At 46.7% G+C, this 26,804-nt stretch overlaps 1 protein-coding gene across 2 annotated transcripts in view; it reads left to right on the top strand.

Annotated features, from left to right (window-relative positions):
* Positions 1-25,466, top strand: part of PRKCH (protein kinase C eta) — a 224,169-nt gene extending 198,703 nt beyond the window's left edge. For both annotated transcript variants that reach the window (XM_032622054.1, XM_032622055.1), the window contains exons 11-14: positions 3,115-3,253; positions 3,903-4,091; positions 22,605-22,748; positions 24,162-25,466. In XM_032622054.1, the coding sequence (XP_032477945.1) occupies positions 3,115-3,253; positions 3,903-4,091; positions 22,605-22,748; positions 24,162-24,308 (619 nt within the window). In that variant the 3' untranslated portion in view covers positions 24,309-25,466. The remainder of the gene's footprint in view (positions 1-3,114; positions 3,254-3,902; positions 4,092-22,604; positions 22,749-24,161) is intronic.
* The last annotated feature ends 1,338 nt before the right edge of the window (positions 25,467-26,804 follow it).

A 26,804-nucleotide genomic window follows, 5' to 3' on the forward strand; every position in this document is an offset into this window, starting at 1 on the left:
CTGCTGAGCAGTAAACAATCAAACCTCTTTCCCTGGGTTGTTAGTGACAAGCTCTCCCGAGCAATCTCAGGCCAGCTCTTTAGACCGTTGTGGGTTTCTGTTAGTACTTGTTTCTGCTACCCAAGGAGATCCTTTCCGAGCCCTTACCAGGCATAACGGCTTCAGGAGAGTTCAGAAATGCAGTCACCCTGCTTGGCAATATGAGAGAGTCAGAGCGCTCTGGGAGCTGGACCACAACGAGCCTGGACCGCTGGGCTGGAACATGGTGCTGATAAAGCCAGTCCCCAGGCTCGGGTCCCCCACGGCCTTGGTCTCTCCTGAAGCCACAGACTAGAGGTGGCTGGCCGAGGTTAGAGATTATAATGTTTGCATCAGTCCCCAGAGGAGCCAGACAACCAGGCGCTAATAGGGCCTCGGGTCTGAAACCACTTCTGGAAGAACAACTGAGTGAGACCGTGCTCTTGGCGGTGGCCGTGACCAGTATCATCCTCACCCCCAACCTGTGCTTTTGGGATTCCGCCTTCACGTTGGCTAAACAAATCTTGCTCGTGCTGGGTGTGTGTGTCTAGGGGTCAGTGGAGGAGGATACGGTTTCCACAGACCACAGCCCACTGAAAGCATTGCTTGTGAGGGAAGTGGGATTCTGCTCAGGGAAAGGGGCGGGAGCCTGATGGGAGGACGGAGGCCCGGTGTGGGTTAGAGGCAGAGGAGCCTCGCTTTCCTGCGGTGGCTGCACAAGTACCCAGCACATCTTTGCCTGACACCCGGGAGACACCTGGAGCGCAAGCACAGAGGAGGCTGGTCTGAGAAAGCTCTGCTGCTTTCACCTCGCTTATCGGGGATTCCTGGAAAACAGGACTTGGTTTTCATTCCTGGGTGTCTTCCAGTGACCACTGTCTGTAAGACCTGCATGGTCCAGCTGGATCAACTCACAGGGCCCAGTGTAGAAACCAGTCTCACCAGTTCTGTCATCACCTGCTTCCTCTGAGCCACAGCGTGATTCTGGGCTGGACAGAGACCAGCCTTTCCCCTCGGGCCAAGCAGCCCAACAGACCTTTATTGTCAGAGCAGGGATGGGAGAACAGAGCTATGAGTGCCTCGACACAGCCCACTGGGGACGTGAAGATGCCCAGTGAGGGGCCGCCAGCACTCCTAACAGCACAGCCCCAGGAGGCCGCGGCCATGGCAGCCTCCCACCTGGCAGGCGACTGCAAACCTCCAGGGAAGGGTAGGCCCCTAGCATCGCCTTCTGGCTGGGCAGCCTTTCCTTACTGATAAGTCCACGTGGCTGCCTCTGAGCACGTCATTCCTTCAAAAACCAAAAGCATAAAGGTGTCGCCCCACAGGCAAAGCTGCTTCTCTGGACTTCTCCCGAGGCAGAGCTTAGAGGCTGGCAATGGCATCGGTGTGTAGGACTCTCCCAGTTTGCCATGGTGCCAGACCTCCGTCTTTAATGATGCCCGGATATGCATGGCGATGGCAGAGGTGGTGCCAGAAGCCTGTGTTGGGGAGGCGGTGTTCAGGGGGCACTGCCTTTCACTTGCAGTTTTATTAGCATCCAACCCATGTTCCTGCCTCCACTGAGGCCTTTTACCAGACAGTTCTGCTGCTGGAAACGCACTTCCCTTAAGTGGATGCTGCTCCTAGGGGTTGGGGGAGGGACGGTAAGTGCCTTTTTTGTCCTGTGCTCACCATAATATCTGAGGCTTCTGTGTATCTGGGGTACACCTAAACAAACCCTCTTCTTACCCTGTTTTGCTTTTCTCTGGTTATTAACGTCCCCACTGACCCACTGAATCTAAGACAGAAACCCAGGGGTCATCAATTTTGCTGCTTCCCATCTCCCTGTAAATGGTCATCGAGCCTTAATACTAACTGTGTTTTCACCAAAGCCCTGCTGACTGACCCCCTAGTTTTCATTCCATCTGTCACTGTCCTCATTCAGGTCGTCTCTTCCCTGGACTGCTTCAGCTGCCTCCAGCTGATCTTTTCTCATCAGCTGGAAATCTTAATTAGAGAGCTTCAGTGGGTCACTTTCGCCTAATATCTAAATATCAGAATTCCTTAGTGTGGCATTCAGGACACTTCACAGTTTGGACCTAACTTTGCCTTCTAGCCCTGGCATTTTGTTGGCCCCCGTGTTCCCATGCGAGCCCCCTCTCCATCCTTACTACACCACGTGGGGTTCCTGAGCCCACCTGCACCTCACACCTCTGCGTCTGCTCCATGCAATAGCCCTGCCCACCTGCCCACAGCGAACTTCTCACACCCCTTCCCTGTCTGGAAGATGCTGACTCACGTTTTAAGACCCAGCTCATTTTCTGTTTGCACTGTGGGTATGTCCCTCTCTCCTCCCACTAGAAGGAATGAATTGTTCCTCCTTGTGTTTCTCTCACAGCGCTCGGTTCATACTTCCTTTGTGCCACTTGTATTATCTGTCTCCCTCCCCACCCCCCTTCTCATTCTCCTCTCCTCCCTCCCCCGTGTGTGCCTGTGTGTGTGTGTATGCATGTGTATATCTCTATACACACACATCTATATGTATGCATTTTGAACAAATATTTATTGAGTGCACTATGCTAGGCACAATGGTGAACAAAACCCACCTGGTCCCTCCTCCGTGGAGCTTACAGTCTAGCAAATATTTGTCTCCCCATTATACTGTGAGTTCCTTAGGAAGAAGGATCGTCTGTACTCTTCATGCCTATCACAGTCTGTGCCACACTAGTGGTCACTTGCTCCGGAATGTTCACCGAGTGAAGTCCAGTGGGCAGAGATAGAAGCCAGAGAACAGGGGGCGGGTGGGTGGATGTCTCATGGTCTTAAGGTAAGTGGGAAGCCTGGAAGTCACGTTCTCAGTTTCTAATGGGCAGCCTGTGTTTTGATATGTGGTTAGCCCATTCAGATGGAACCATCGTCTAGGGACCACGAGGCAAATGTCAAGAGCAGATCCAAATTTGTTCTCCAGATAACACAAGGAAGTGTGTTCCCTTTGAAGGGTGTGTGCAGAAAGCTCTCCCCGCTGCGTGATCTCCCATCCCGTGACCCAGCTCAGCCAGGTGGATGGCGTGGGGCCTGGCTGCCCCACCACCTGCTGCTTTTTGTTTCTTGCAGAGATCTGAAACTGGACAACGTACTTTTGGACCACGAGGGTCACTGTAAACTGGCAGACTTTGGAATGTGCAAGGAGGGGATCTGTAACGGGGTCACCACGGCCACCTTCTGCGGCACACCCGACTACATTGCTCCAGAGGTGAGTGTGCTTGCTCCTTGAGCAGCTTTGGAAATCCAGGCTCTCTAGCAGTCCCGTCAGAAAAGCCACACAGGCTGCCTTGATGTGCTGCAGCCTGGTGGGCGGCGTTGAAAGTTGACGCCTCCAGACTCCTTTGTGGCTCATTGGGTGAATGAAGGCTGAAAATGTCCTTGGTTCCTCCCGATACAAACGTGAGTCAAAAAGTTTTGTAAACTTTGCAGTTGCTTTAGGGTTTAGCCCTGAATGAGGACAAAGTACGTTCCAGGCACAGCTATTTAATTTTTTTCTTTGCCTCTACTCAGTGCTTTGATCCCAGCCCCATTTAGCAGAAATAAAGACAAGCTCTTGAATCTTTCCCATAGGAGTGAGTGAGCCCACAGATATAGTTCCAAAACCCTTTCTGGTTTGGATCTGCATATACTATTACTTTGGCCTAGGCAGGCCATAGATGTTTGATCACCTGGATGACAAGGCCTCTGAATTGACCCCAGGGAGAACAGACCACCCTCTAGAGATGGAATGAAACACGTATGCCAACGCAGGAAACTCCCTTGTTTTACTTCATCTAATCCATCATTTTCCTTAGTCATTAATGATGTATTTGTTCATCAGATGCACGAAGTTCTTCTCACATTACCCCTATGCACAGATCCTCCAGGAGATGCTCTACGGGCCTGCAGTGGATTGGTGGGCAATGGGCGTGCTGCTCTACGAGATGCTCTGTGGCCACGCGCCCTTTGAAGCAGAGAACGAAGATGACCTCTTTGAAGCCATACTGAACGATGAAGTGGTCTACCCTACGTGGCTGCATGAAGATGCCACAGGGATCCTGAAATCTGTAAGTTTGGTGCACTCAGCCAGCTTTTGAACTACTGCAAACCAGCTTGACGAGTGTGCTTCTTGGGCTTCGGGTTGGTTGGTTTGTTTTTTGAATACCATCCACCAGTAAGCTACCAGCTCTAACTGAAATCTGTGTTTTAATCTGTAGAATCAAAGAAGCAGAGTTTTCTCAGGCTGTTTTTTTTTCTCTTACGCAATAGTTATTTTGGAGCCAATGCATGAGCAGTTGATAGCACTGTTTGCCATCTATCAAGTATTTCTAGCACTTGTGGCTTCAGTGTAGGTGAAGTGATGCTCCCGCTTCATCCGGTCGGGACACATAAGGCCGTTGGGTCCTGTGAACAGCACTCCCGGTTGTTTCGATACGGATTGTGTTTCTGTCGGCAACATCGAAGGGTGAAGGGGCCTTTCCTCTAGTGCTGGGAGAGGAGAAGAGAGGTTTTCCAAAGTTGTGCAAGACCTCATTTGCTTCCATGTCATCCTGGTGCCAGTCAGGTGCCAGGCCCAGGATTCAGGTGCAGTGTAGAATATCACACTGAAAAAGTCTTTCATTCGTGCATTTAAGGCATTGTGCTGGAAGCCTTATTTTCAAGTGTGGAAGAAAGTGGATCTGATGCTTTATGTTGAAAATAGGAAAGTAACATGTAATGAGAGAATAACATATAATTTGGGTCAGTTCTGTATTAGAAAATCATGTATTATTTCCCACTAAATGCATAGGAGGAATAAAGATGAATGTTCTTCAAATAGGGAAAACTCAGAACAATCCATTCTCTCCTGGATAGTATCTATGGGATAAGAATTACTTTGCTCAAATCATATCCTTTCCAGTGATTTGAGACAAAAAAACTAATTAGCCACGCTGTTGAAAGACTTGTCTCTCTTTAGAAATTGCCAGTCATAGGGACTTCCCTGGTGGTCCAGTGGTTAAGATTTCACCTTCCAATGCAGGGGGTATGTGTTTGATCCCTCCTCAGGGAGCTAAGATCCCACAGGCCTCATGGCCAAAAACCCAAAGCATAAAACAGAAACAACATTGTAACAAATTCAGTAAAGTCTTATTGAATGGTTTAAAAATGGTCCACATCAAAAAATTAAAAATCTTAAAAAAAAAGAAAAAGAAATCTCCAGTCATATCATTAGTGTCATTTTAAGGACATCTTGTATACAGATCACTGTGTCCTGGGACTGATGGGATGACTGTCCCTGAGAATTCTCTACGGTGGTCTTCAGAGACCACATCATCGTTTGAGTTGAACATTAACCCACATCTGCTTCCCTCAATTTTTTTATTTCCAGTTTTTAGGATTCCTCAACCTCTTTCTGGCATTTAGAATCCTCTTAAGAGAATTCTTCCTGACTAAATCTGGGACCTAGATTTCACCCCTTTTAACTCAATCCCTGTAAAACCTAGAGCAGGCACTGAGCAATGTTAAGATCATATGGAACTATTAAGATGGTTTCTTCTTAACCAGATAAATCCAATTATCTTTTTTAACTTTTATTCGAGTATAGTTGATTTAAAATGTTGTGTTAGTTTCAGGTGCACAGCAGAGTAATTCAGTTATGTATATACACGTATTCATTTTTCAGATTCTTTTCCCATATAGGTTATTACAGGGTACTGAATAGAGTTCCCTGTGCCATCCAGTAGGTTCTTGTTGTTTATCTATTTTATATGTAGTAGTGTGTGTATGTTAATCCCAAGCTCCTAATTTATCCCTCCCCCAGTTACTTTAAACTATATCTTTGAGGTATAGAGAAATATTTTTGGTAACTAGAATATATGTTATCCAGGAATATCCTCCCTCCACAATCTTTGTTCTGGGAGAAAACAGAGCCTCTGGTACCTAAAGAGAATCTACTCTTCACTGTGGACTGAGTTGTTCCCTCTACTTCCTTCTGCGAAGCTGTGAACCTCTTCACTTCCCTTTATTTTGGCCCCTTTCTAATGCTAGCAGCTCAGCGGGTCATGGTAGCGGGTCATGGTGTGTCACTGGCCGAGCACTGATTTTCCTAAGTGGCTCTCTGTGTTCTGCCGGGAGTCTCCCCCCTAGGAAGGAGCTTGGGTTTCACCCCGTGGCGGTCTTATCTCCCAGCTCTGTTACATTCTGGCTGAGTGACCTTGATGAGCTAACACACCTCTCTGAATCTCCGTGTCCTTGCTCATAAAATCTTATAAAATTGAGGTAATAAAATCCATGTCATAGGGTTACTGCCCAGATGCAGTGAATTCATATGTAAACCACACAGGAACACAGTAAGCATTCTGTTTCTTCCTCCTTCAAGGAGTGTACCTTAAAAGTGATTTTCTGGAAAACACTGGAAAAGGTGTCAGAGAAAATTACCTAAAAACAGTCACCGAGAGGATTTCTGAGACAGTTTTGTACATTTCAGCCTCCAGACCTAAAAATAAAAAGCTTCAGTGCTGTAGCTGAGGAAATTCAGCTGTTCTTGGCAGAGGACTGAGACATCTAAACAGAAGTGTGATCAAAGAAAAGAAAGAGAACAATGAAGAGCACTGAAGACTTGGGGCGAAGCACCCAGGAGGGAAGGCTCAGGGCGTGGTGGTGAGGAACCTGCCTCCAGAGCAGCGCTGTCCGAGGGCAGATACTGACTCTTTCACCTGCTGGCTGTGGGACCTCGGGAAGATGGCACAATTTTGCCGCTCCTCGGTTTCCACATCTGTACCCTGAGGCTCTGAGATAATGCGTGGAGGATAGTTGGGACAGTGCTGAGCACAGAGTAGGTGCTCAGGAGGCAGCCACCACTGTCATCAGTGAGAGCTGGGTGCATTTTTATTATTTTTTAATTAATTAATTTATCTTTTGGCTGCGTTGAGTCTTCGTTGCTGCACGTGGGCTTTCTCTAGTTGCGGCGAGCGGGGACTAGTCTTAGTTGCGGTGCACGGGCTTCTCATTGCGGTGGCTTCTCTTGTCGCGGAGCACGGGCTCTAGGCATGCGGGCTTCGGTAGTTGAGGCTCACCGGCTCTAGAGCGCAGGCTCAGTAGTTGTGGCACACGGGCTTGGTTGCTCCGTGGCATGTGGGATCTTCCTGGGCCAGGGCTCGAACCCGTGTCCCCTGCATTGGCAGGCGGACTCTTAACCGCTGTGCCACCGGGGAAGCCCTGGGTGTATTTTTAGATCCTTTGCCCTTTTCTCGGAAAAATTATGACTCTATTTTATTAGGAAACCATTTAAACTGCTTTCTGGCTGTAATTGCAACTTGATTCAATTAGACCATTACAGTTTTTTTTTAATTGCTACTAGAAACCTAAGAGATTATCCATTAAAATTCCTTCATTTAATAGATGAGGAAACTGAGGTCCAGAGAAATTGTGACTCACCAAAGGCCATTCAGCACATTACTTAAAACAAACAAATAAATTAGAACCCTTGCGCAACTCGCACGGGAATATAAAATGATGCAGGCACTGCGGAAAGTAATATAGCAGGCAGTTCCTCAGAAAATTAAACACAGAACTACCATATGACCTAGCAATTCCATTTCTGGTTGTATATCCCAAAGAATTGAAAGCAGGGGCTCGAACATATTTGTACATCAACGTTCATAGCATTATTCACGATATCTAAAAGGTGGAAGCGACCCAAGTGTCCATCAATAGATGAGTGGATAAACAAAATGTGTTAGTCAGCCTTACCAAGGAAGGAAATTCTGATGCACGTTATAACCTGGATGAACCTTGAATGAATTATGCTTAATGAAATAAGCCAAATACAAAGGGACAAATGTATGATTCCACTAATAGGAGGTACCTAGAATAGTCATTCATAGAGACAAAAGCAAAATGGTTGTTGCCGAGGGCTGGCGGCGTGGGTGGGTGGAGAGCTAGGGTTTAAGGGATGTAGAATTTCAGCTTGGGAAGATGAAAGAAGTTCTGTAGGTGGATGGTGGTGATGGTTGTACAACAATGTGAACAGACTTAATCCCACTGAACTGTACACTTAAAAATGGTTAAGACAGTAAATATTATGTTCTGTATGTTACACCACAGTAAGGAAAAAACCCTGGGATCAGAATCCAGCTTTTCCTGACTCCCAGTCCAGGGTTCTAAGCTAGCTACACATGGCCTTTCCCCATTTTTCTTCTACGTCTCATTACTAAGTGTCCTGTACCCTTAAAGCACCACATGTTAGCACCCAGATTACTCCCTGATGTGATTCTTTCCACTTGTCCTAGAAGCATGAGCCACTGGAGGAAGTTACCAGGGTCCTGTGTACTTAATACCCACAGAGGAAGAATCTGCCAGCTAGTTATCTTTCCGTAAAGTAAGATATAACGTTTATGATAACAATGTTAGTGTTATTTAAAGATTGTGCATTTGAGTCTTTCTCTCTTGACCTGAGATGAGCCTGTGACTGTAGAAGGAGAAACTGATACTTTAGGGAATTAGGATCCCTGTCTAGTTCCATTTGGCAAATACTTGTCAGATGCCTTCCCTTGGCTTGGCCTGCGCTAAGTGCCGGGAAGCAAAGCTGAAAAGACACGGCCTCTTCTGTTGCTCACAGCCTAGTAGGAATGAGGACACGTAAATGGATACTTAGCTGGCTGCCGAGGAGGAATGATCAAAACTCTCTCTGGGGTTAGGGACAGGGAAATGACATAAGGACAAGGCAGAGGAAGCGGCATGTAGGCTGGGTGCTGAGGAACAAATAAGCGTTCAGTAGGGTTGACAAGGGGGAGAAGGGTATTCTAGACAGAGGAAACAACTTGTGCAAAGCCTCGGAGGGGAGAGGCAGCCTGCGTGTTCAAAGAACTCCAGGCACCAGTTCCGCTGTGGGTGTGTTAGGTGCAGGGTAGGGGCTGGGAAAGATGAGTTTAGGAAATGGGACCTCTGAGGGGTTGGGGAGACATTCAGAAAGTGGTCTGTTCCTTGCAGTTGGTCACATAGGTCTGGAGCTCAGGAGAGGGGTAGGAGGTGACCGCTGTAGCATGGTAGTGAGAACAGGGGAGAAGGCATGGACTGGGGGAGAGGGTGAAGAGTAAACGGAGGACAAGGCCTGGGGACACCAGTATTGAAAGGGTGACAGTGGAAGAGGAGGTCAGGAAGGAATGACTTCAGGTTGTGTAAACATCTCAGTCTGCAGCTTATCTGCTAGTTCGACTTGTGGTGAAATAGGCCAGTGGTTTTACAGTGTGATTTCCCCAGAAACTGATGCTTGCAATAACTTTTGAATAGTGCTAGCCAGGTTCAGGAGCAAATGGTCCTTGGCCAGAAAACCGAGAGCTTGGGGAAGTATCTGTTAGGAGGTAGGTAAGTTGAAATGTTTTTAAGGACCCTGAACAAGCTTTCGTTTTGTTGTGTAATTCCAGATCAAGGTAAGGTACACTGCTTTCTTTAAAAATACAGACTTCAGGCCTTTTCCAAGGATTTTGTGACCACCTGTGATTCTGGGAGCTCGGTGACTTCAAGAGTTCCTAATGTTATGAACCTAGAGGGTATCATGCTTAGGGAAATAAGTTAGAGAAAGACAGATATTGTATGTATCACTTACATGTGGAATCTAAAAAATAAAACTAGTGAATATAACAAAAAAGAAACAGACTCAGATACAGAGAACACACTAGTGGTTGCCAGTGGGGAGAGGGAAGGGGGCAAGAAAGGGGTAGAGGATTAAGAGGTATAAACTACTATGTATAAAATAAGCAAGCTACAAGAATATATTATACAACACGGGAAATATAGCCAATATTTTATAACTATACATGGAATGTAATCTATAAAAATTTTGAATCACTATGTCTTATGCCTGAAACTGATATAACATTGTAAATCAAGAATATTTCAATTAAAAAAGAAAAAGTTCCTAATGTTGACTCCACTGGGTAGTGTCTTACATAGTCCCAAAAACTGTTAGGAAGTCGTGCATGCGTTTTGGATTGTAATCATTTGTCATGGAGCTTGGTGACTATTAGAAACATAAACACAGAATTTCAGAGATGGAGGATCTTTAAAAACACCTTGCCTAGAGCTTCCCTGGTGGCGCAGTGGTTGAGAGTCCGCCTGCCGATGCAGGGGACGCAGGTTCGTGCCCCGGTCCGGGAAGATCCCACATGCCGCAGAGCGGCTGGGCCCGTGAGCCTTGGCCACTGAGCCTGCGCGTCCGGAGCCTGTGCTCTGCAACGGGAGAGGCCACAACAGTGAGAGGCCTGCATACCGCAAAAAAAAAAAAAAAAAAACAAAAAACACTTTGTCTATCTCCCTGGTTGGTAGGTGAAGCTGAGGCTGAGAGGTGAACCAACCTCACACAGTAGAATGGAAGGAGCACACACTGGTCTGAGGCACGAGACCTCATTCTACTCCTGCCACTGCTTTCCAGTCTTTACCTCTGTAACGCAATGATGAGAACACCTACAGTACCCACTTCAAGTGAGGTAGCACCATGAAAGCATTTTCAAAGTGGTATGCACAATACAGGAGTAAGTTATTAGTATTGTTACGTTATGAGTAGTAATTTTACAGCACGCTGAGAGGTGTCATTATCTTCATCCTCCCTTTGAACAATCCACCAACATCATCAAGATTATTAAGCACTTAATTGTACATGAGGCTGTGTTAGCTTTTCATTTTGGAGAGAGTTGTATTTCTGTTTTCCCAGGAGCCTTTTTTTTTCCAATTAAGCATTTTTTTCTTATACCTTTTTAAAATTGTAGTTGATTTACAATGTTATGTTAGTTTCAGGCGTACAGCAAAGTGATTCACTTATATGTGTATATATATATATATTCTTTTTCAGATTCTTTTCCATTATAGGTTATTACAAGATATTGACTATAATTCCTTGTGCTATACAGTAGGTCCTGTTATTTTTCTTTTTTTTTTTTAAAGAAGATGTTGGGGGTAGGAGTTTATTAATTTATTTATTTTTGCTGTGCTGCATCTTCCTTTCTGTGCGAGGGCTTTCTCTAGTTGTGGCAAGCGGGGGCCCCTCTTCATCGCGGTGCGCGGGCCTCTCACTGTCGCGGCCTCTCTTGTTGCGGAGCACAGGCTCCAGACGCGCAGGCTCAGTAGTTGTGGCTCACGGGCCTAGTTGCTCCGCGGCATGTGGGATCTTCCCGGACCGGGGCACGAACCCATGTCCCCTGCATTAGCAGGTAGATTCTCAATCACTGCGCCACCAGGGAAGCCCCTATTTTTCTGTTTTATATACAGTAGTGTGTATCTGTTAATCCCAAACTCCTAATTTACCTCTCCCCACTCCCCGACCCCCAAGTTGAGTACCTGAGTGCACCCCAAAGAAAGATTTTTAACAAATAAACAGAGAAGGAGCAAACACCCATTGGTGAGCTCTGCCCATGCTGCTGCCCTCGCCTCTGTGTGCCATCCTCCCCCACCAGCGAGGCAGGAAAGCCAAGATCCCCGAGCCAGCCCTTCACATCCGTTCTCACCACCGAATCAGCGTGGTGGGTCATCTCTACTTGGCTTCCTGAGATTTCCTGATGATCCTCTCTTTGGAAGGTAAGGTCAGCACTGTTCCCGGAACTGGTGTCTGCTGGATAGTTTACTTGCCCTTTTGTTTCTTCCCTTCAGAAGGAAATGCTTTCTGAATGCCTTCTTACCTTTGTAAGTAGAAGGTATTATTATTATTCCTTGTCTGTAGAAGCTGTTTGGATGCCCATTTATATAGCACTAGAGAGTCATAGATGTTCAAGACCTGGGGGCTTCGTATGGTATAATAACGTCAGTGCGTCCTCTGAATTCGGGGTGAGGGGTGTTCTTGTCTGTCGTTCAAGGAGAGTGAGGGGTTGAACAGGATGGGCACCAACATCTTACCCAGTGTAACTCCTAACCCAGTATTACTTTCCTTCCCCTCACCCTTCCCATCATCATCTTTACCCCCACCCCCAAGATTGGGTAGCCATACACCCAAAAGTCCTCCCAAATTTCACATGAGCTTGGATAGAGAGCTGAGAACTTGCGTGTGAGAACACTCCCCACGGAGCACAGAGTCGCGGGAGGAGGGGAGGGGGGACACACAGCTTTTAGCCCAGTTTTCTACTTGAAAAAAATTCCCAAGTCATTAACCAGTGATCCTGACAACTGAAAATAACCATAGTATTCACCCCAAAATGTACAGCGGAAGACTATTTTTCTTGCTTGCCCTTTTGTCTCTCATGTCTCATCTTCGCTGTGAAGGGGTGTGTGTGTTAAATGCCCACACGTGCGTGTTCCAAAAGCAAGACCATCCTCCCCTCCCCCCTCAGAGAACAGGTTGTAAAAACTGGCAACACCCACAGAAGGTAGCACAGGAAAGATAAATAAAGATACACACTCTTGTGTGAAAAACAGACCTAGACTTTCTAGATTGCTGACCTTAAAGATGATTTTTTAATTGTTTTTTTTTTTTTACTTGATTTTGGTATAAATACAACGTTTTCTGTTGGCCACCATGTTACCGAGTTTCCTAAACTGGCACTGAATTATCCCAAAATGTGAATAATCATGACACAGACGAAAATGTATGGTTTGCTTAGAGGTTCTGCAGTTGCGCTGAGCTTTGGCCTCATCAGCTCCAGAAAGACTTGAGGGAGTCCTCGTGAGTCCCCAGAGCTCAGGAAGGTGATGCCCTCTGTCTCTGAGCTGAGCATTCCTTTGTGCTAAATCATCTCCGGTGGTGAGAGATCTCAAGGCGCCAGTGGTGACTTGGGTGAGGTCAACGCCCTTTTCTCCGGGCTCACACAGGTGGCCAGGTTAAATAAGTGCTGAAAGGAGTTTGGTGCATTCTCCTGAGTCACCTTTGTCAGTTCGGGAGGCATTGTAAACTTGGCCTCAGAAGGAGATGATAGCACGCTTTTGCTCCTAAGCTTTACAGAAATTAAGCTGTGTGTTTGCATGTGGGCTTATCTGTCATCACGCCTATCAGATTTCATCCTCTGTGCATTGTCTGCAGGAGTCTCGTCTGCCTCTGTGTACAGAGAAGGAACCACAAGTAACTTGGGATCCTCTTTTAGCCCTGAGTGTGTCTCACATCTGTTACCAGGCAATTGACCAGAGCGGCACTGGGCTTGATCCTCTGCATTTCCTCCTCCCCTCCTGGCAAAGATTGGAATGGTCAAGGCAGCAGCCAAAGGTGGTCAGCCAGGAGGGGGCTGAGGAAGTGGAGGGAAAACTGGGACCGAGGTCATGCAGAGGATCCAGCTCTCCATCGTTAGAGCCAATTTTTCAAATAGTGTTACGGGGAAAATCCAAAAGTTACTAAAAGGTCCTTTAAAAAGAGGATGGTTAACGTGAAGCCTGGCAGCCCCTGCCCTTTGCCGGGACTGGAGTTCCCATATGAGGAAATGGAGCTTCAGGCTTCTTACTGAAACTAACACCTTCAGAAATGGACCATTTATTCACAGATAGGCCAGGCTAGTGTTGGCAGAAAACAGAAAAATATCTTCCTAGAGGCTTCATTTTTGGCATTCTTTATCATTTTATTAAAGTTACTATTCTCAACTTCCTTCCCCCATTTTAGATTGTTCAGGACCTCTAGTCTTAGGAAACTTACATTTTATCTGTGGCTAGCAGCGTGAAGGATTTTTTTTTTAAATGAAGTATTAATACCATATGACTCTTTAATCTTCATATCTCAGATAGGAGCATAAAGATATCAGATTTTGTAAAATGAGCATGGAAATCTTTTCTGTGTAGGGGTTTGCTAACTGATGTCTGTGGGTCAGAAGAGCTTTTTGTTTTAAGTTGGAAAAACTCTAAGGAACACACTTAAAAACTCTTAAGTAGCACACTTCGTTTTCTTTCATTTGTCCCTTCCAGTGATCAAAGAGCATTACATTTTAGCAGGTGGTAGTTAGGTTTGGTTTGGACACCCAAGATAATGTGTATCCAGGATAAAGAAGGGTGTTGGCCTGGGTTTCATCGGGAGGAAGTAAAGACATTGTGTAGTACGCCTCTGGAGGATCCTTCTTTAGCACTTGCTTCCTTTCAATAGCTGCACTTTGGGGGATCACAGCTATCAGGTGAGCTTCCTTTTCCTTCGACACTTGGGAGTTATTGGAGAGCAGTGAAACCCTCACCATTAGTCAGATGCTCGGGACTGGTTTGCCAGGAATAAAACCTTCTTGGCCAACAACACTGGCATTGGCACAAGGGCCCGACCTTGGGCTTCTGTCTCTGAGACTCGTCTCTGATCTTAACCTTTTTTTAACCAGTGTTATCACATGACCTTAGTGAAGCTACTGAGATGGCTTGGGTTTCAGGGGAAGCTATAATGAGTATAAAACACAGGCAAGGCAGAGTGTTAAGAGCATTGATAAGGAATAAGTATATGCCCATGTAAAGGCTGCTGGATTCTAATCAGAGACAGGATGGAAAATATAGCCAACAAACCTGCAACAGATTTTAGCACTATTCCTGCCCCAGTGCAGAAAGAGAAAGAGTACAGGGCATTTTTGTACTTGTTTTCATTAGGAGGGAATAAAGTGCACTGTAGACTGTCTCTGGAGATATCTCACAGAATATTCTGATGTGGCTCAGGTTAGACATTGATCCATTGGTGTGTTCAAATATACTTTCATACTCACCTGCCCACGCCTTCAGTAACTAGCTCCTGGAGATCAGCTTAAACATGTTTTATTTCATTTTTATAAAGCAAGTCCACTTCAGACCCAAGGAAAACATGGCATCTTCGCTGAGGGAGGTACAGTTATCTTCAAAATATTTTCTAATTCCAAATAGAGAAGAAAGGATAAGACTGTAGACTCTTGATGTAGGCACAGACCCTGGAGGACATTGCTCTCCCCTCCCACCTGATGACAGATGGGTCATTCAGGTGGTTCTTTCAGTGTCTCCAATAAGACAGTCCCGCTCCTCCCAGGGAAGCGCCTTCTCTCACTTAATGGCATTGAGTATTAGAAATTTTTGCTTTAATTTTCCTTATGACATCCTTACATACACTCCTTTAACTTCCACTCCCCATACTTACTTCTCCCATTTAGAACCGCCTCTTCTGGCCAACAGCACTTCCATTATTTGAAACTATCAACAGTGTCATCTTTTTCTCCAACATAAAGACTCCAGTTGTTGGAAATAAAACCAGGTGGTCAGAATGAAGGATTCCTTGGGTTCAAGACTATTCCTTTTCTCTCCCTTCTCTTAGCACCTGCTCTGGGTGTACATCTCCATCCCTTCTCCCTCCATAGAGTCAGAGAAAGAAGAATAGCTTGTGGGCCAGCAAAGGAAGTACAACATAAGTAAACACACACAGGGCTGTGCATTCTTACCTGGGCATCATCCCAGGATTGCTCCTGACCTGTCACTGCTCTTTCATCCACAATCCAAATGAGAAGATTGGTAAACCTCAAAAGGAGGTTTAGCATAGTGACTGAGGGCAAAGGCTTTTACTGTTAGATAGGCCTGGCTTCAAATCTCAGCTCCACCGCTCCCAAACTGTGTGGCCTGGGGCAGGTTCCAGGTGGGTCTGTTCCTCAGTTTCCCTATTTTCTTTTTAATTTTTATTGGAGTATAGTTGATTTACAATGTTGTGTTAGTTTCAGGTGTACAGCAAAGTTCATCAGTTATACATATACATACATCCACTCTTTTTTAGATTCTTTTCCCATACAGGTCATTACAGAATACTGAGCAGAGTTCCCTGTGCTATACAGTGGGTCCTTATTGGTTACCTATTTTATATATAATAGTGTGTATATGACAATCCCAATCTCCCAATTTATCCCTCCCTCCCTTTCCCCCCTGGTAACCAGAAGTTAGTTTTTTACATCTGTGAGTCGATTTCTGTTTTGTAAATAAGTTCATCTCTACCATTTTTTTAGAGTCCACGTATAAGCAATATCATACGATATTTGTCTTTGTCTGATTTCACTCAGTATGACAATCTCTAGGTCCATCCACGTTGCTGCTAATGGCGTTATTTTGTTCTTTTTTATGGCTGAGTAATATTCCATCTTCTTTGTCCATTCCTCTGTCGATGGGCATTTAGGCTGCTTCCATGAGCTGGCTATTGTGAACAGTGCTGCAACGAACATTGGGGTGCGTGTGTCTTCTCAAATTATGGTTTTCTCAGGGTAGATGCCCAGTAGTGGAATTGGGTCATATGGTAGCTCTATTTTTAGTTTCTTAAGGAAGCTCCATACTGTTCTCCATAGTGGCTGTATCAATTTACATCCCCACCAGCAGTGCAAGAGGGTTCCCTGTTCTCCACACCCTCTCCAGCATTTATTGTCTGTAGATTTCCTGATGGTGGCCATTCTGACTGGTGTGAGGTGATACCTCATTGTAGTTTTGATTTGCATTTCTCTAATGATTAGGAGTGTTGAGCATCTTTTCATGTGCCTCTTGGCCATTTTTATGTCTTCTTTGGAGAAATGTGGCTGGCACAGCTGGCTGCCAGCTGTTTGCCCACCACCGCAGCTGGCAGGAAGGGGTATGAGAGGAGAAGGTTGCTGAATAGTCTTCATAACGAGGTCAGACCCTACCTGTGATAGTGGCAAAACACAGAGACACAGGAGGCTGCAACATACACAAGCATGCATTTTATCCACCCCAGGGTGGCCTTCATGGCCGTGAACCATACACCGTTCTGTGTCCTGTGTTCCTTCTCTGCACTCCCTCCTCAGGGCTCTCTGTAGAGTCATAAAATTCCTTCTTCCTGACTAGGAGCATCTCCCTGGAATACTGATGGGGACGTCCTATGGCATGCTTACCAGCACTGTCTGCTAACTCTCTGCCCTTTGGTCCGAAGTTGAATGAAAGGAAAAGGTCCTTTTGTTTGCCCAACAGCCAAATCCATCTGTTAAGTAGAAAATACAGTGTTCTCTCTCTCCTGGAAGAAAATCTCATTAGATTAATGGCCCTATTTATATAACTAGTCCTCTTCCTATGAAATCAGATTTTGGAAGGAAACATACTTGTAGTCATTGCCTACGTTTGAATGAGTTTCAGAGTACATTTGGACCCTGTTATCTCTAGACACATTGTTAACATGGGGTGAGTTTGAACTCTATCCTCTGGAACATCTGAAAACTCAAAACCAAAGCCACCTCAGGTGTAGCAGAGCCCACGAGACATGACAAGTGCTATAGCTGACCTCAGAATTATAGGAAAGTGTTCCACTGCACCCTTCACCCTGCATTCAGCACTTCCCTTCTGTTGTGAAAGCAGATACAACTGCACATTAAAACCTGCGTATCATCTGTATTCTTACTTTCAATTGTCTTTAGAAATCTTTGCTGTCAGAAAAATTGTTTTTCACTGAGACCATCACTACCACCCCCCTGTTGGAGTCTGGGGCTGTGAAGGCAGAAACAGACCTTGTTCCCTTTTCCTGGCTGCAGAGTATGAGAGAGAGAGAGAGAGACAGTGCCAGATAAGCCTCGGGGCCAAGGCTCACCTCAGATGTTCATCTCTCAGAGGCTTTTCAGTCCATGCCCCTGTCTTTAGGTCGGACAGGATGGCCCTCCAAGTGGTTTAACAAGATGCTTGCTGAAACTCACTAGCTTTGGTTGAAGGCTTGCTCTTGTGCCAGGTATTTTACACTGATTATCTCATTTACTCATTATCATATTAGGATATACAGAAAAGTCTCCATTTTATAGTTGAGGAGTCTGAGGTCCAGGGAAGTTAATACATTTGTCCGAAGTCACACAGCTCATCAGTGGGAGAACTGGCATCCAGACACAGCAGTGAAGCTGCAGGGCCTCACCAGTTCCCCTCTGGGCCCTCCATATCAGAGGAGCTCTTAATATCCTGTATGATCCGTCCCTGGCTGGCAGGAGGCTTGGCAGGACATTCCTGTACGGACCTGGCCTGCATTGCTTACGTTTCTTCCGGAAGGTGCCTGGATGACTGCTTTCCCCTGTGGTCATGCCTTCTCTGCGGCCTTGAAGGAACTGTTGTTTCTCATTCTCTGGGCAGGTGTGCTTCTGATTCCTTCTGGATCCTCTAGAGAAATTCCACTTTCACGAGCACCACAGGAGGAAGGGGAATGTGAAACGAGTCCACACATTCTTGCCCCTGCTCTCCAGTTAGCTGGAGACTTACATTCGGGGTGGAATCAGATTTTCCACCCTGGCCTCCTCCCTCTTTGCGGCTTATAACGTGCTTTCATTGACCCTAGCAGCCATTCTGCTTCCTTTAGTAAATGTGTCCAGAATCTTCCATGGAGTCACTTTATTTTCCTCTTTGGCTGACTTCCCCATTGGGACCACAGTCGGGGAGAAGGTCAGTTGAGGTGAGGCAAGCTTTCAGTATGACCTTAGACACAGCTGAGTGATGGCTGTAAACGCCACGGTTGTTAACTTGTTTGGCATTCGGGTCCCAGTAGGGGCATAAGCAAACAGAGGAAGTTTTCTGCAACGGGATCGTGCCATCACCATCACAGCAGCAGGAACACCGTGTTTAAGGCGAGTCCTGGGCCTGGCCTAGGGCAGTGAACCCCTCCTGTCCCCAACCCCATACCCCTCCACCGACATGTACTGTGAAAGATTCCAGGCCTGGGGCTGATGTTCAGTGTTCCCTGAACTTCCCACCTCTGCATCTTTGGAGAGGGGAGGGGTTAGTCACAGAGGAGCTATAACCCTCCCCCTCCCCGCCCAGCCTTCCACGCCCTCAGCACCACCCATCGCCCCTCCTCCTGCCCGGAATGGTCCCTGTGGTGGTTTCTGTTCCGTGGTCTTCATCCTGCTCTGGCTTTCTCATGAGCTCCTGCTGCCACCCCGGCCTTCTTTCCACCCTATGCTAGGGCTCAGAGCCAGGGTTCAGGCATGCGGGGAGCCAGCCAGGTATGAGGCCGAGGGGAGTGGTGGGAACAGGGGGTCACCTGCCCCAGCTAATGAGGCAGCCACTGCTCAACTCCAGGTCATTTTCACCAAGAAGAAGTGCAGGTCCAATGTTCCAGAATATTCCATCTTCCAAGGGAATTTGGAAAACTTGACTTTCATGTGTGTGATGTGACATTTGCTACTTTTTAAATGTTTGACAAGTAGTTAAAATTATTTTAGAAACACTCTACGTGGGCCAAATAAAATGTCTGTGGCCTGGAGCTGCTCTCAATTCTATTCTCTCTCCCTCCACCTCTGCCCTCCCAGCATCAGCTCTTTCTCACCAAACGGTGATGGCCCTAGGTGTCAGACCTCTCACCCTGGCCTGCACCCCAGGCTTACAGGGCTAGTCAGCTCCCGGGGGATGTTTGCGCATCTCAGATGCAAAGCTGAGCTCACCAACCTCCCAGATCTGCAAGAGCTTGAGAAATGGTAGATGTTTTTGTTTTCATCCCTTTGTCAAAAGTTACTACCGCTACTACTACTATACTTCGGTTAACACTAATAACTCCCAACAACAATCAGTCTCTCTTTCGTTATCCTTTTCCGTCCCACAGCAGCCGGAGAGGACCCTGGGACCTGGCTGTCCTCCTGCCCCTTCCCCCCAGCTCCAGGCAGTGTGGAATGTGCTCATTTTTCTTCCACAAGCCCCCCAGGACCTGCTCCCCTCTTTTCCTTTCCACTAACCAGAAAATCTAGTTTCCAGACTTGTCGTGTCTTCTCGGCTGTCGTCTCAGCCTCCTAACTAGTCAGCCCCCTACCCACAAATCTCTTACCCCTCCATGAGGGATTTATCCATCCCATCGTGGCTAGAGTCATCCCTGAGTCACAGGGCAGCTCTCGTTATTCACCTCTTCGTACGCTTTTGTCGGGTCCTACTGGCTGCCCCACGGTTCCTCGGCCGTCCTTTCACGGCAGCCCTACCACCCTATAGGCTCCCTCACCAACGTGGCCGGTGCTTGCCTACCGCCGTGCCAACTGCGTTCTCAGGCGTGACTGCCCTCTTCCTTCCTGGCTCTGTTAATTCTATGTATCTGCCTCATGTCAGCAACTGTCACCTCTTCTGGGAGGCCATCGCCTGCCCTCTCACCACCAGCCCCCAACGCGATTTTCCCAGTCTCTCTCCGAAGCTCCCGCTGCACTTGGCTGTGTCTCTCTTCCTTTCGTCCAGCTGTGTTACAGATAAAGTGTGCTTGCCTCTGCCCCTTCTCTTGATCAGCTCCTTCTTGTGGGGAGACACTGTCCTTGTCATCCATGTACCCACCCCCTATGAGGCCTAGTGCACTGCCCTGCATAGACACCTGCAAACCTTTGTAAATTGAATTTTTTTTTTTTTATGGGGAGAATGAATATCTTGAGCCCTTTAGATACAGCCAAAGTTAAAACAAAACTGCTGGGCTTCCCTGGTGGCGCAGTGATTGAGAGTCCGCCTGCCGATGCAGGGGACGCGGGTTCGTGCCCCGGTCCGGGAAGATCCCACATGTCGTGGAGTGGCTGGGCCCATGAGCCATGGCCGCTGAGCCTGCGCGTCCGGAGCCTGTGCTCTGCAACGGGAGAGGCCACAATGGTGAGAGGCCCACGTACCGCAAAAAAAAAAACAAAAACAAAACTGCTTGGTTATTTGAAAGGATTTATCAGAATTCTAAGCATAAGCTAGTGAAAGGGTTATTCTGCCTGACTCCATTCCCAGGGATGAAGTTTATAGAGGAGAGCAGCCACGATTTGGTCTCCTGTTCCTTGGGCAGTGCTTTTCCACGGTGCCCCTTGGGAGGCTGGCTTGCGTGCCGGGGCAGGGAAAAATGGGCAGAGTTGTTCAGACACCAGGGCTTCTGCCACGCTGGCATCAAGAGCCCCACACTGTTCCTCTTGCCCAGAAGAACAAGTTGTACTCACACATTCACAAGGTGTCCTCTGCTCGCACCGTTGGCAGGCCTGGGAGTTTCCCACAAGCCATCTGGGTCTGTTCTGCTGTCCTTGTAGCTTGAGTTTTTTGCAGCATTGTTTGTTTTTTGTTAATTAGCTCTTAGAATAGACATGGCTATTCCATCAGGGATTGTATCCCATTGACTTTCCTAAGGAGAGAATCTACTCATTTCTTTTGTATATTTATTTTCCCCTGCCTTTCTTTTTGAGTTGCACAGACTTATCTGGGGAGAGCCCACGCAGCATGAGCTCCTAGCTCTTTCAGAACGGAGTTGTTTATGAGATATATTTCCTAAGTCTACGCTGATCACCGTGCGTGCCCAGAGTGCTAACTGCTGTGGAGCTCTGAAAGCTGCTTTTACTTTCGAGTTCCACGTCCAAATTCAGCACCACCAGGCCTTTCATTCCTTGTCTCTAGGAAAGAGGAGAAACCATTAAACCCCATCCGTGTCTTCAGTTTTTACTAGCTCCCCTTGGAAGCTTTTTTAGCATTTTATGAGGTCTGTCCTGTCAGATTTGCTTAGGGACTTCGGCAGCCTCCTCCCTCCACCTGATCCCGTTCACCTGAAGCAATCCACGAGGTTTTGCAGCTTTGGACACGTGACATGGCGGGGCTGCTCACCTCCCAACCCTACCCTTTCCTGTGTGCACCTTCAAGATTTTTTCCAAAATACTGTGTAAATTCCACTCCAAAGCCATTTCTATGAACACACCATTACTTTTGTGTTCATAAATCAGACTTGGAAAGGGGTGCTTGGGGACTGTTATAAATTCATTTAAAGATAACTTGATTTAAGTTTTTAAAAAGTTTTTATCCAAGGCAATTTTCTTTTGATAATGGGAAATTAGCTTATGTGTCTTTAAAATTGAAAATGACACTCTGGCCATGAAAAGTGAATTATCCTATACTGGTCTTTGGTCAGGATACGATCAGAATGCCTTTATTGACCACTCTGTGAAAGGAGGGTTAGCCCAAAACATCTTGATAGGAGCTCAGCTGCGAGGAAGTGCCCAATTGATATAAATACAGAGGATTTATATACACACATTCCTTGAATGTATGGCAGTGCTTTTAAATTTTGGACTATGTGGCAAGAGTCTCACTCATGAAACATTTCAAAATGGAGGGGCAGGAGAGAAGGGAGCATCTCAAAGGAAAAAACTTTTCACTCAAAACTGTGATGTCTTTGTTGCATAATAAAAGCGGCCAACTTTGTTTTTCCTGGAGCCCGAACACAGAACTTTTAAGTTTTTCACCCTTGCGGCTTCTTCACACAGCTCTTCAGAAAAATGACTCTCATTCTTCTCTCTGTGGTCTTGTCAGAGAGTGGGAATCCTGGCCGGCTGGTTGGGTCTCTCAGAAGAATGGCACAGCTGTTCTGAAAAGTAGCCCCATTCATAAGATGCCGGCTGTCCACAACTGCAGTGCGAGAGAAAAGCACACTATTTTATAAAGCGTTTCTTTTCTTTAAAGAGGAAAAAAAATATACATGGTATTTACAGGAAAGAAAACCGGGCCCCTCGGTTTCATTTTAGTTGCCACGTCTGAAATGGAAGTGGGGAAGGCCATAAATACACATGAGCAATTTGCGCCTCATGTGTAGAGGAAAATTGCGCCTTTACGGGATGATTCATGGTGGCTGTGCCGCTGGGAAAATTCAGCTGGTTAAGCCAGATCAGCCAGAAAGCCTCACATCAACTCTTCTGCCAGAGCGAATGCCTGCCGTCTTGTGACATACTTATTGTCTAGGATTGAATGATTGACTCTCTTTCTCTCCCTCTCAGTTCATGACCAAGAACCCCACTGTGCGCTTGGGCAGCCCGAGTCAGGGTGGCGAGCATGCCATCTTGCGACATCCTTTCTTTAAGGAAATCGACTGGACCCAGCTGAACCATCGCCAAGTAGAACCACCTTTCAGACCCAGAATTGTAAGTTGTCCAAGGCCACCTTAGTAGACCTTCTTCTTTCTTAAAATGTCTCAGTGTTTCACTGAGCAGCCCGATGGTCCACTGGGGAATGATCAGACTGGAAGCTCAGCCTGCCGCTTTGCAAGGCACTTCACCCAGGAGGAGGCTGGGCTCCTTGCCCCTGAGGCAACGTCTGTGTGTGTGTGCCAGGGTTACTTCTCAAAAAGTTTTTACCTCTTGCTTGCCCTGGCCCCATCCTCTCTTAATTTAAAATTTCCTGGGGTCTAAGAGGCCTTGAAACTTTCCAGGTTTCCCCAACATTGTTCCTAGCTGCTTTCCTTACGCTCCTTAGTCAGGGTGCCTTTCCCAAGCCCCCAAGAAAGTAGAGAGGCCATGGAATGCTCCTCAAAGCCCTAAGCCTGGCTCCCTGGCTTGGAGAGCTCAGGTCTGTAACAGCTACTGCAGCACAGGGCTCAGGGCAGAACAGGCCGAGTCCTCTTAGACTAGGAAATACTGGGAGCACCTCACTAGGAAGTGAGGCAGCTGAGTGGGGTGGCGTTCCTGAGGGTGGTCCAGCTCTCCGTCTGAGAGCTAAGCGCTGTCTCATGGGTGGGTCAAGAGAACCACAACGGGAAGGCAGAGAAGCTGGGCTGGCAGTACTTCAAGAGTTAGGGGGACGAGGGGTGCTCAAAGGCAGAGAGAAAAATATCATTGACTCAAGGAAGAGAAGTAGGAGGGCTCACAATGGTAAAAATGATCTCTCCAGCATTAGTTTATGAAGATGTAAAATACACATTTCCAAGCGTCATTAGCTTCATCTGTAACAGCCTGCTAGCTTGAGACACAGAGACAAAGCCACTTCCTTTAATGGACATCCCCCTGCCAGCCCCTCTGGGAGGAGGGAAAGCTTTGCCAGCAGGGCAGAATGAATCTGACTATTGAGTAAAGTGAGAGGCATTTGTTCCCTAAACTCAGCATTTCCAAGAAGTCTTTCAAGAAAATCTCTTCAAGCATCTTGTAAGGCAGATGTAAGACAGGAGGTGGGGCAAGCGTGACTTTGCTCTACCTCTGTTGGTTCATGTGCCTCTCCATTAGGCCTGCTGAGAAGTGGTACCTCAGTGAGATGGGGGAGGTGAACCAGCTGGCTGGGTCAGGTGAGCAAATTAATTTTTTAGTTTCCCAACCTAAGGCTGGCCTGCTCAGCAAGATTTTTGTGGGGTTAGTGAATTGGCGGTTACCAAATACCCTAGTAATACACAATGCAGTAGAAGTAGTATAAAGCACTGTTTAACCAATTGTCATAACTGTGAATTACACTACCGAGAGAGTTGCAGGGCAGTCCTCCGAACTCATTGAAATGGGCTAAGTCCCGTGGAAGATGACTAAACCTCAAGTGCATAGAATCTGAAATTTTCCTTGTTTCCTTTTTGACAGAAATCCCGAGAAGACGTCAGTAATTTTGACCCCGACTTCATAAAGGAAGAACCAGTTTTAACTCCAATTGATGAGGGACATCTTCCTATGATTAACCAGGATGAGTTCAGAAACTTTTCCTTTGTCTCTCCAGAACTGCATCCATAGCCTTATGGGGACTGGGAGAGATGCTATGAGAATCAAAGGGGGATAGAGATTTTCCAGGAATTTCCTTTGTGGGGAACTCCTCAGCATCAGCCTTAGAACAAGAACCTTACCTTCAGGGAGCAGGTGGAGAACTCTGTGAAGGACGGAACGTCAAGAGATCAACTACAGTATTTCAAGTCCTGAGGGAGCCACGGTCCTGGAAACAGTTGATACTGAAATGAGATTTCATGAAGAAATGCACTGCTCAGCCTCTGAGTTTCCATAGCTACTTGGGGTTCGGGAGATTAACAGGAGCCGAAAGGTGTGAAGAATAAATCAGATCCTAGAACTTCTGAGCCAACCAGGCGTTTTACTTCAAGGGACAAACCTAGACTTTGTACGGAGTGCCGGGCTCTTCTGTAAGCCACTGAGCCCCGAATACTGGCAGACTTCTGCAAGAAGTCTGTAAATGCTAAGGAAGAACTTGAAGAGAAGGAAAGGGATGGCTTCCAAATAGAACAATTTACTCTGAACAAAAAAGCGTGTCCATAAAGCTCATAACTTAAAGCCCCATCCTGACAACAGATGGGCACCAAGGCAGCGGCTACAGCTTATTCTTTTATCCTTACTTTCATTTAATAGATATTTATTGAGTGCCCAGTGAGACGGGGCCACAATACCCAGCAGTGTAAACAACAGACTTGCTTTCACCAAGCTCTCATCCTTAAGTTACGTGAATGGCATTTGCGTTCTGTGAAAGGCCTCTCCACGTTGCCTACGTCATACTTTGCACATAACGTTTTTCGCAGAAGGCAGCTCGATGCCCCAACAGCAGCTATGCACATAATCGGCAGGTTAATCAGCAGGTGAGCTCAGGTGCTCGCTGACTTGTGGAATCTCATCGTGGGGGCAATGTGCCAATATTGCTCTGGACTCATCACTGAAGAATCGCACTCCTCTCGCGCTCGCATCCATGACCAGACTTATGGCTTATACCTTAGCAATTTATTTAAATTATATTTTAAGAGACAAAGATGTTTGTTTGGTATGCATTTTAATAATTAGAAATGGCTCTTGTAAGCAGGACATGTATCAAAGAAGGACCTTATACTATGTACCCATGTATGCAGTTGGAGAATTTTATCTGGCTGAAATAAATGCATTTTGTAACAAAAGGGATTTTTCTCGTCTAGAAGGATTTGTCCCAGCCCCACTAGGAGAGGAGAGATGTAGTTAAAATAAGCTTTGAGCAGAATGGATAGAACTCTTGACTCAAAGCAATGTCCTGAGAGCAAAGGTTGGCATCACGTTGTGTAAGGCACTTAAATGAACGTGGCCTGTCTCTTCCTAACCACAACTTTCATTCTGAGTCAGGGTAATGACTGCTAAGTATTGCTGCCACAGAGTAACCCTCAGACTCCTAGTAGCTAGACATAGTAATTGCTTATTTCTCATCCAGTGAGAGCAAGTTCAACGGCCCTCTTCCAACCCATAACTGTGCCACCTGATAAATGCAGCTTCCAAGATTGCCATAGCAAGGGGAGGGAGAGATGGAGGCGGCGCTTACTACTTAACTATGTCTCCTAGAAGGGACACACATCACCTCTGCTCACACCAGATTGGCCAGAACATGGCCTCCCTCTAACTACAGACAGGACTGGGAATTATAGAGCAGCCAAGGGGTATCTGGGCAGAAGTGACGGTCTCTGTTGGGGATTCTTTGTTGCATCCCAACGTGAAAAATGACTTTCGAATGAAGAGAGTAGCTAGGAGCCGCCCTTTATGTTTCGCTCTTAGCAGTGCATAGATACTCTCACCCACGCAGTTTTACTAGATCTTCCCAGTATCCCTGTGAGGCAAGCAGCTCATTCTACCACTATTTCCGGTGCGAATACCATGGTACATTTTACACACGAGAACAGGAGAGGCTCTGAGGAGCTGACTTAGTTGATTACCCAAAGGTTTCAGACTTGGTAAAGAGTGGAGCCGATCTAGAGTCTAAATCTTTGATGTTCTGATCCAACAGACTTCTGGAAAGGGAGGCTCATTCTGACTTGAGGACTTTTTTTTGGCCTTTGTAGCGACTTAGCAGCTCTGAAGAGCAGTGGGGCTGATTAGCTACTGGATATGGTTTACTCCACAGTGTAAAGAACCACAAAGAATAAAGCAGGCCTCCTGTGTTCATTTACAAAATCCATTATCACAGGCCTGCAGAGGACCCAAATATCTTGTAGACTCAGCAGCTCCCCTCGTCACAGTCTATTCTCAAGCCTGCTACCTGGGTCCCCCAGTTCAGGTTCAGTCCATTCTTCTAAGGTTATTCCAGACCTATCAGACAGATTATCCAACAGCCAAAGCCTGCAATGACGGGATTTCCAGCGCTTCGTCCCCATCGCTCTTTTATATGTGAGGAGAGAGAGGAGGTGCGTGATATTGACCTAAAGCTCAGTCTCCGACTCCAGGGTTAGAGCTCTGTTTCACATCTTTCATCAGTTCTCCTGAACCTCGCATCCCTTC

Source organism: Phocoena sinus, chromosome 2 (genome assembly GCF_008692025.1).
Source record: "Phocoena sinus isolate mPhoSin1 chromosome 2, mPhoSin1.pri, whole genome shotgun sequence".
NCBI lineage: Eukaryota > Metazoa > Chordata > Mammalia > Artiodactyla > Phocoenidae > Phocoena > Phocoena sinus.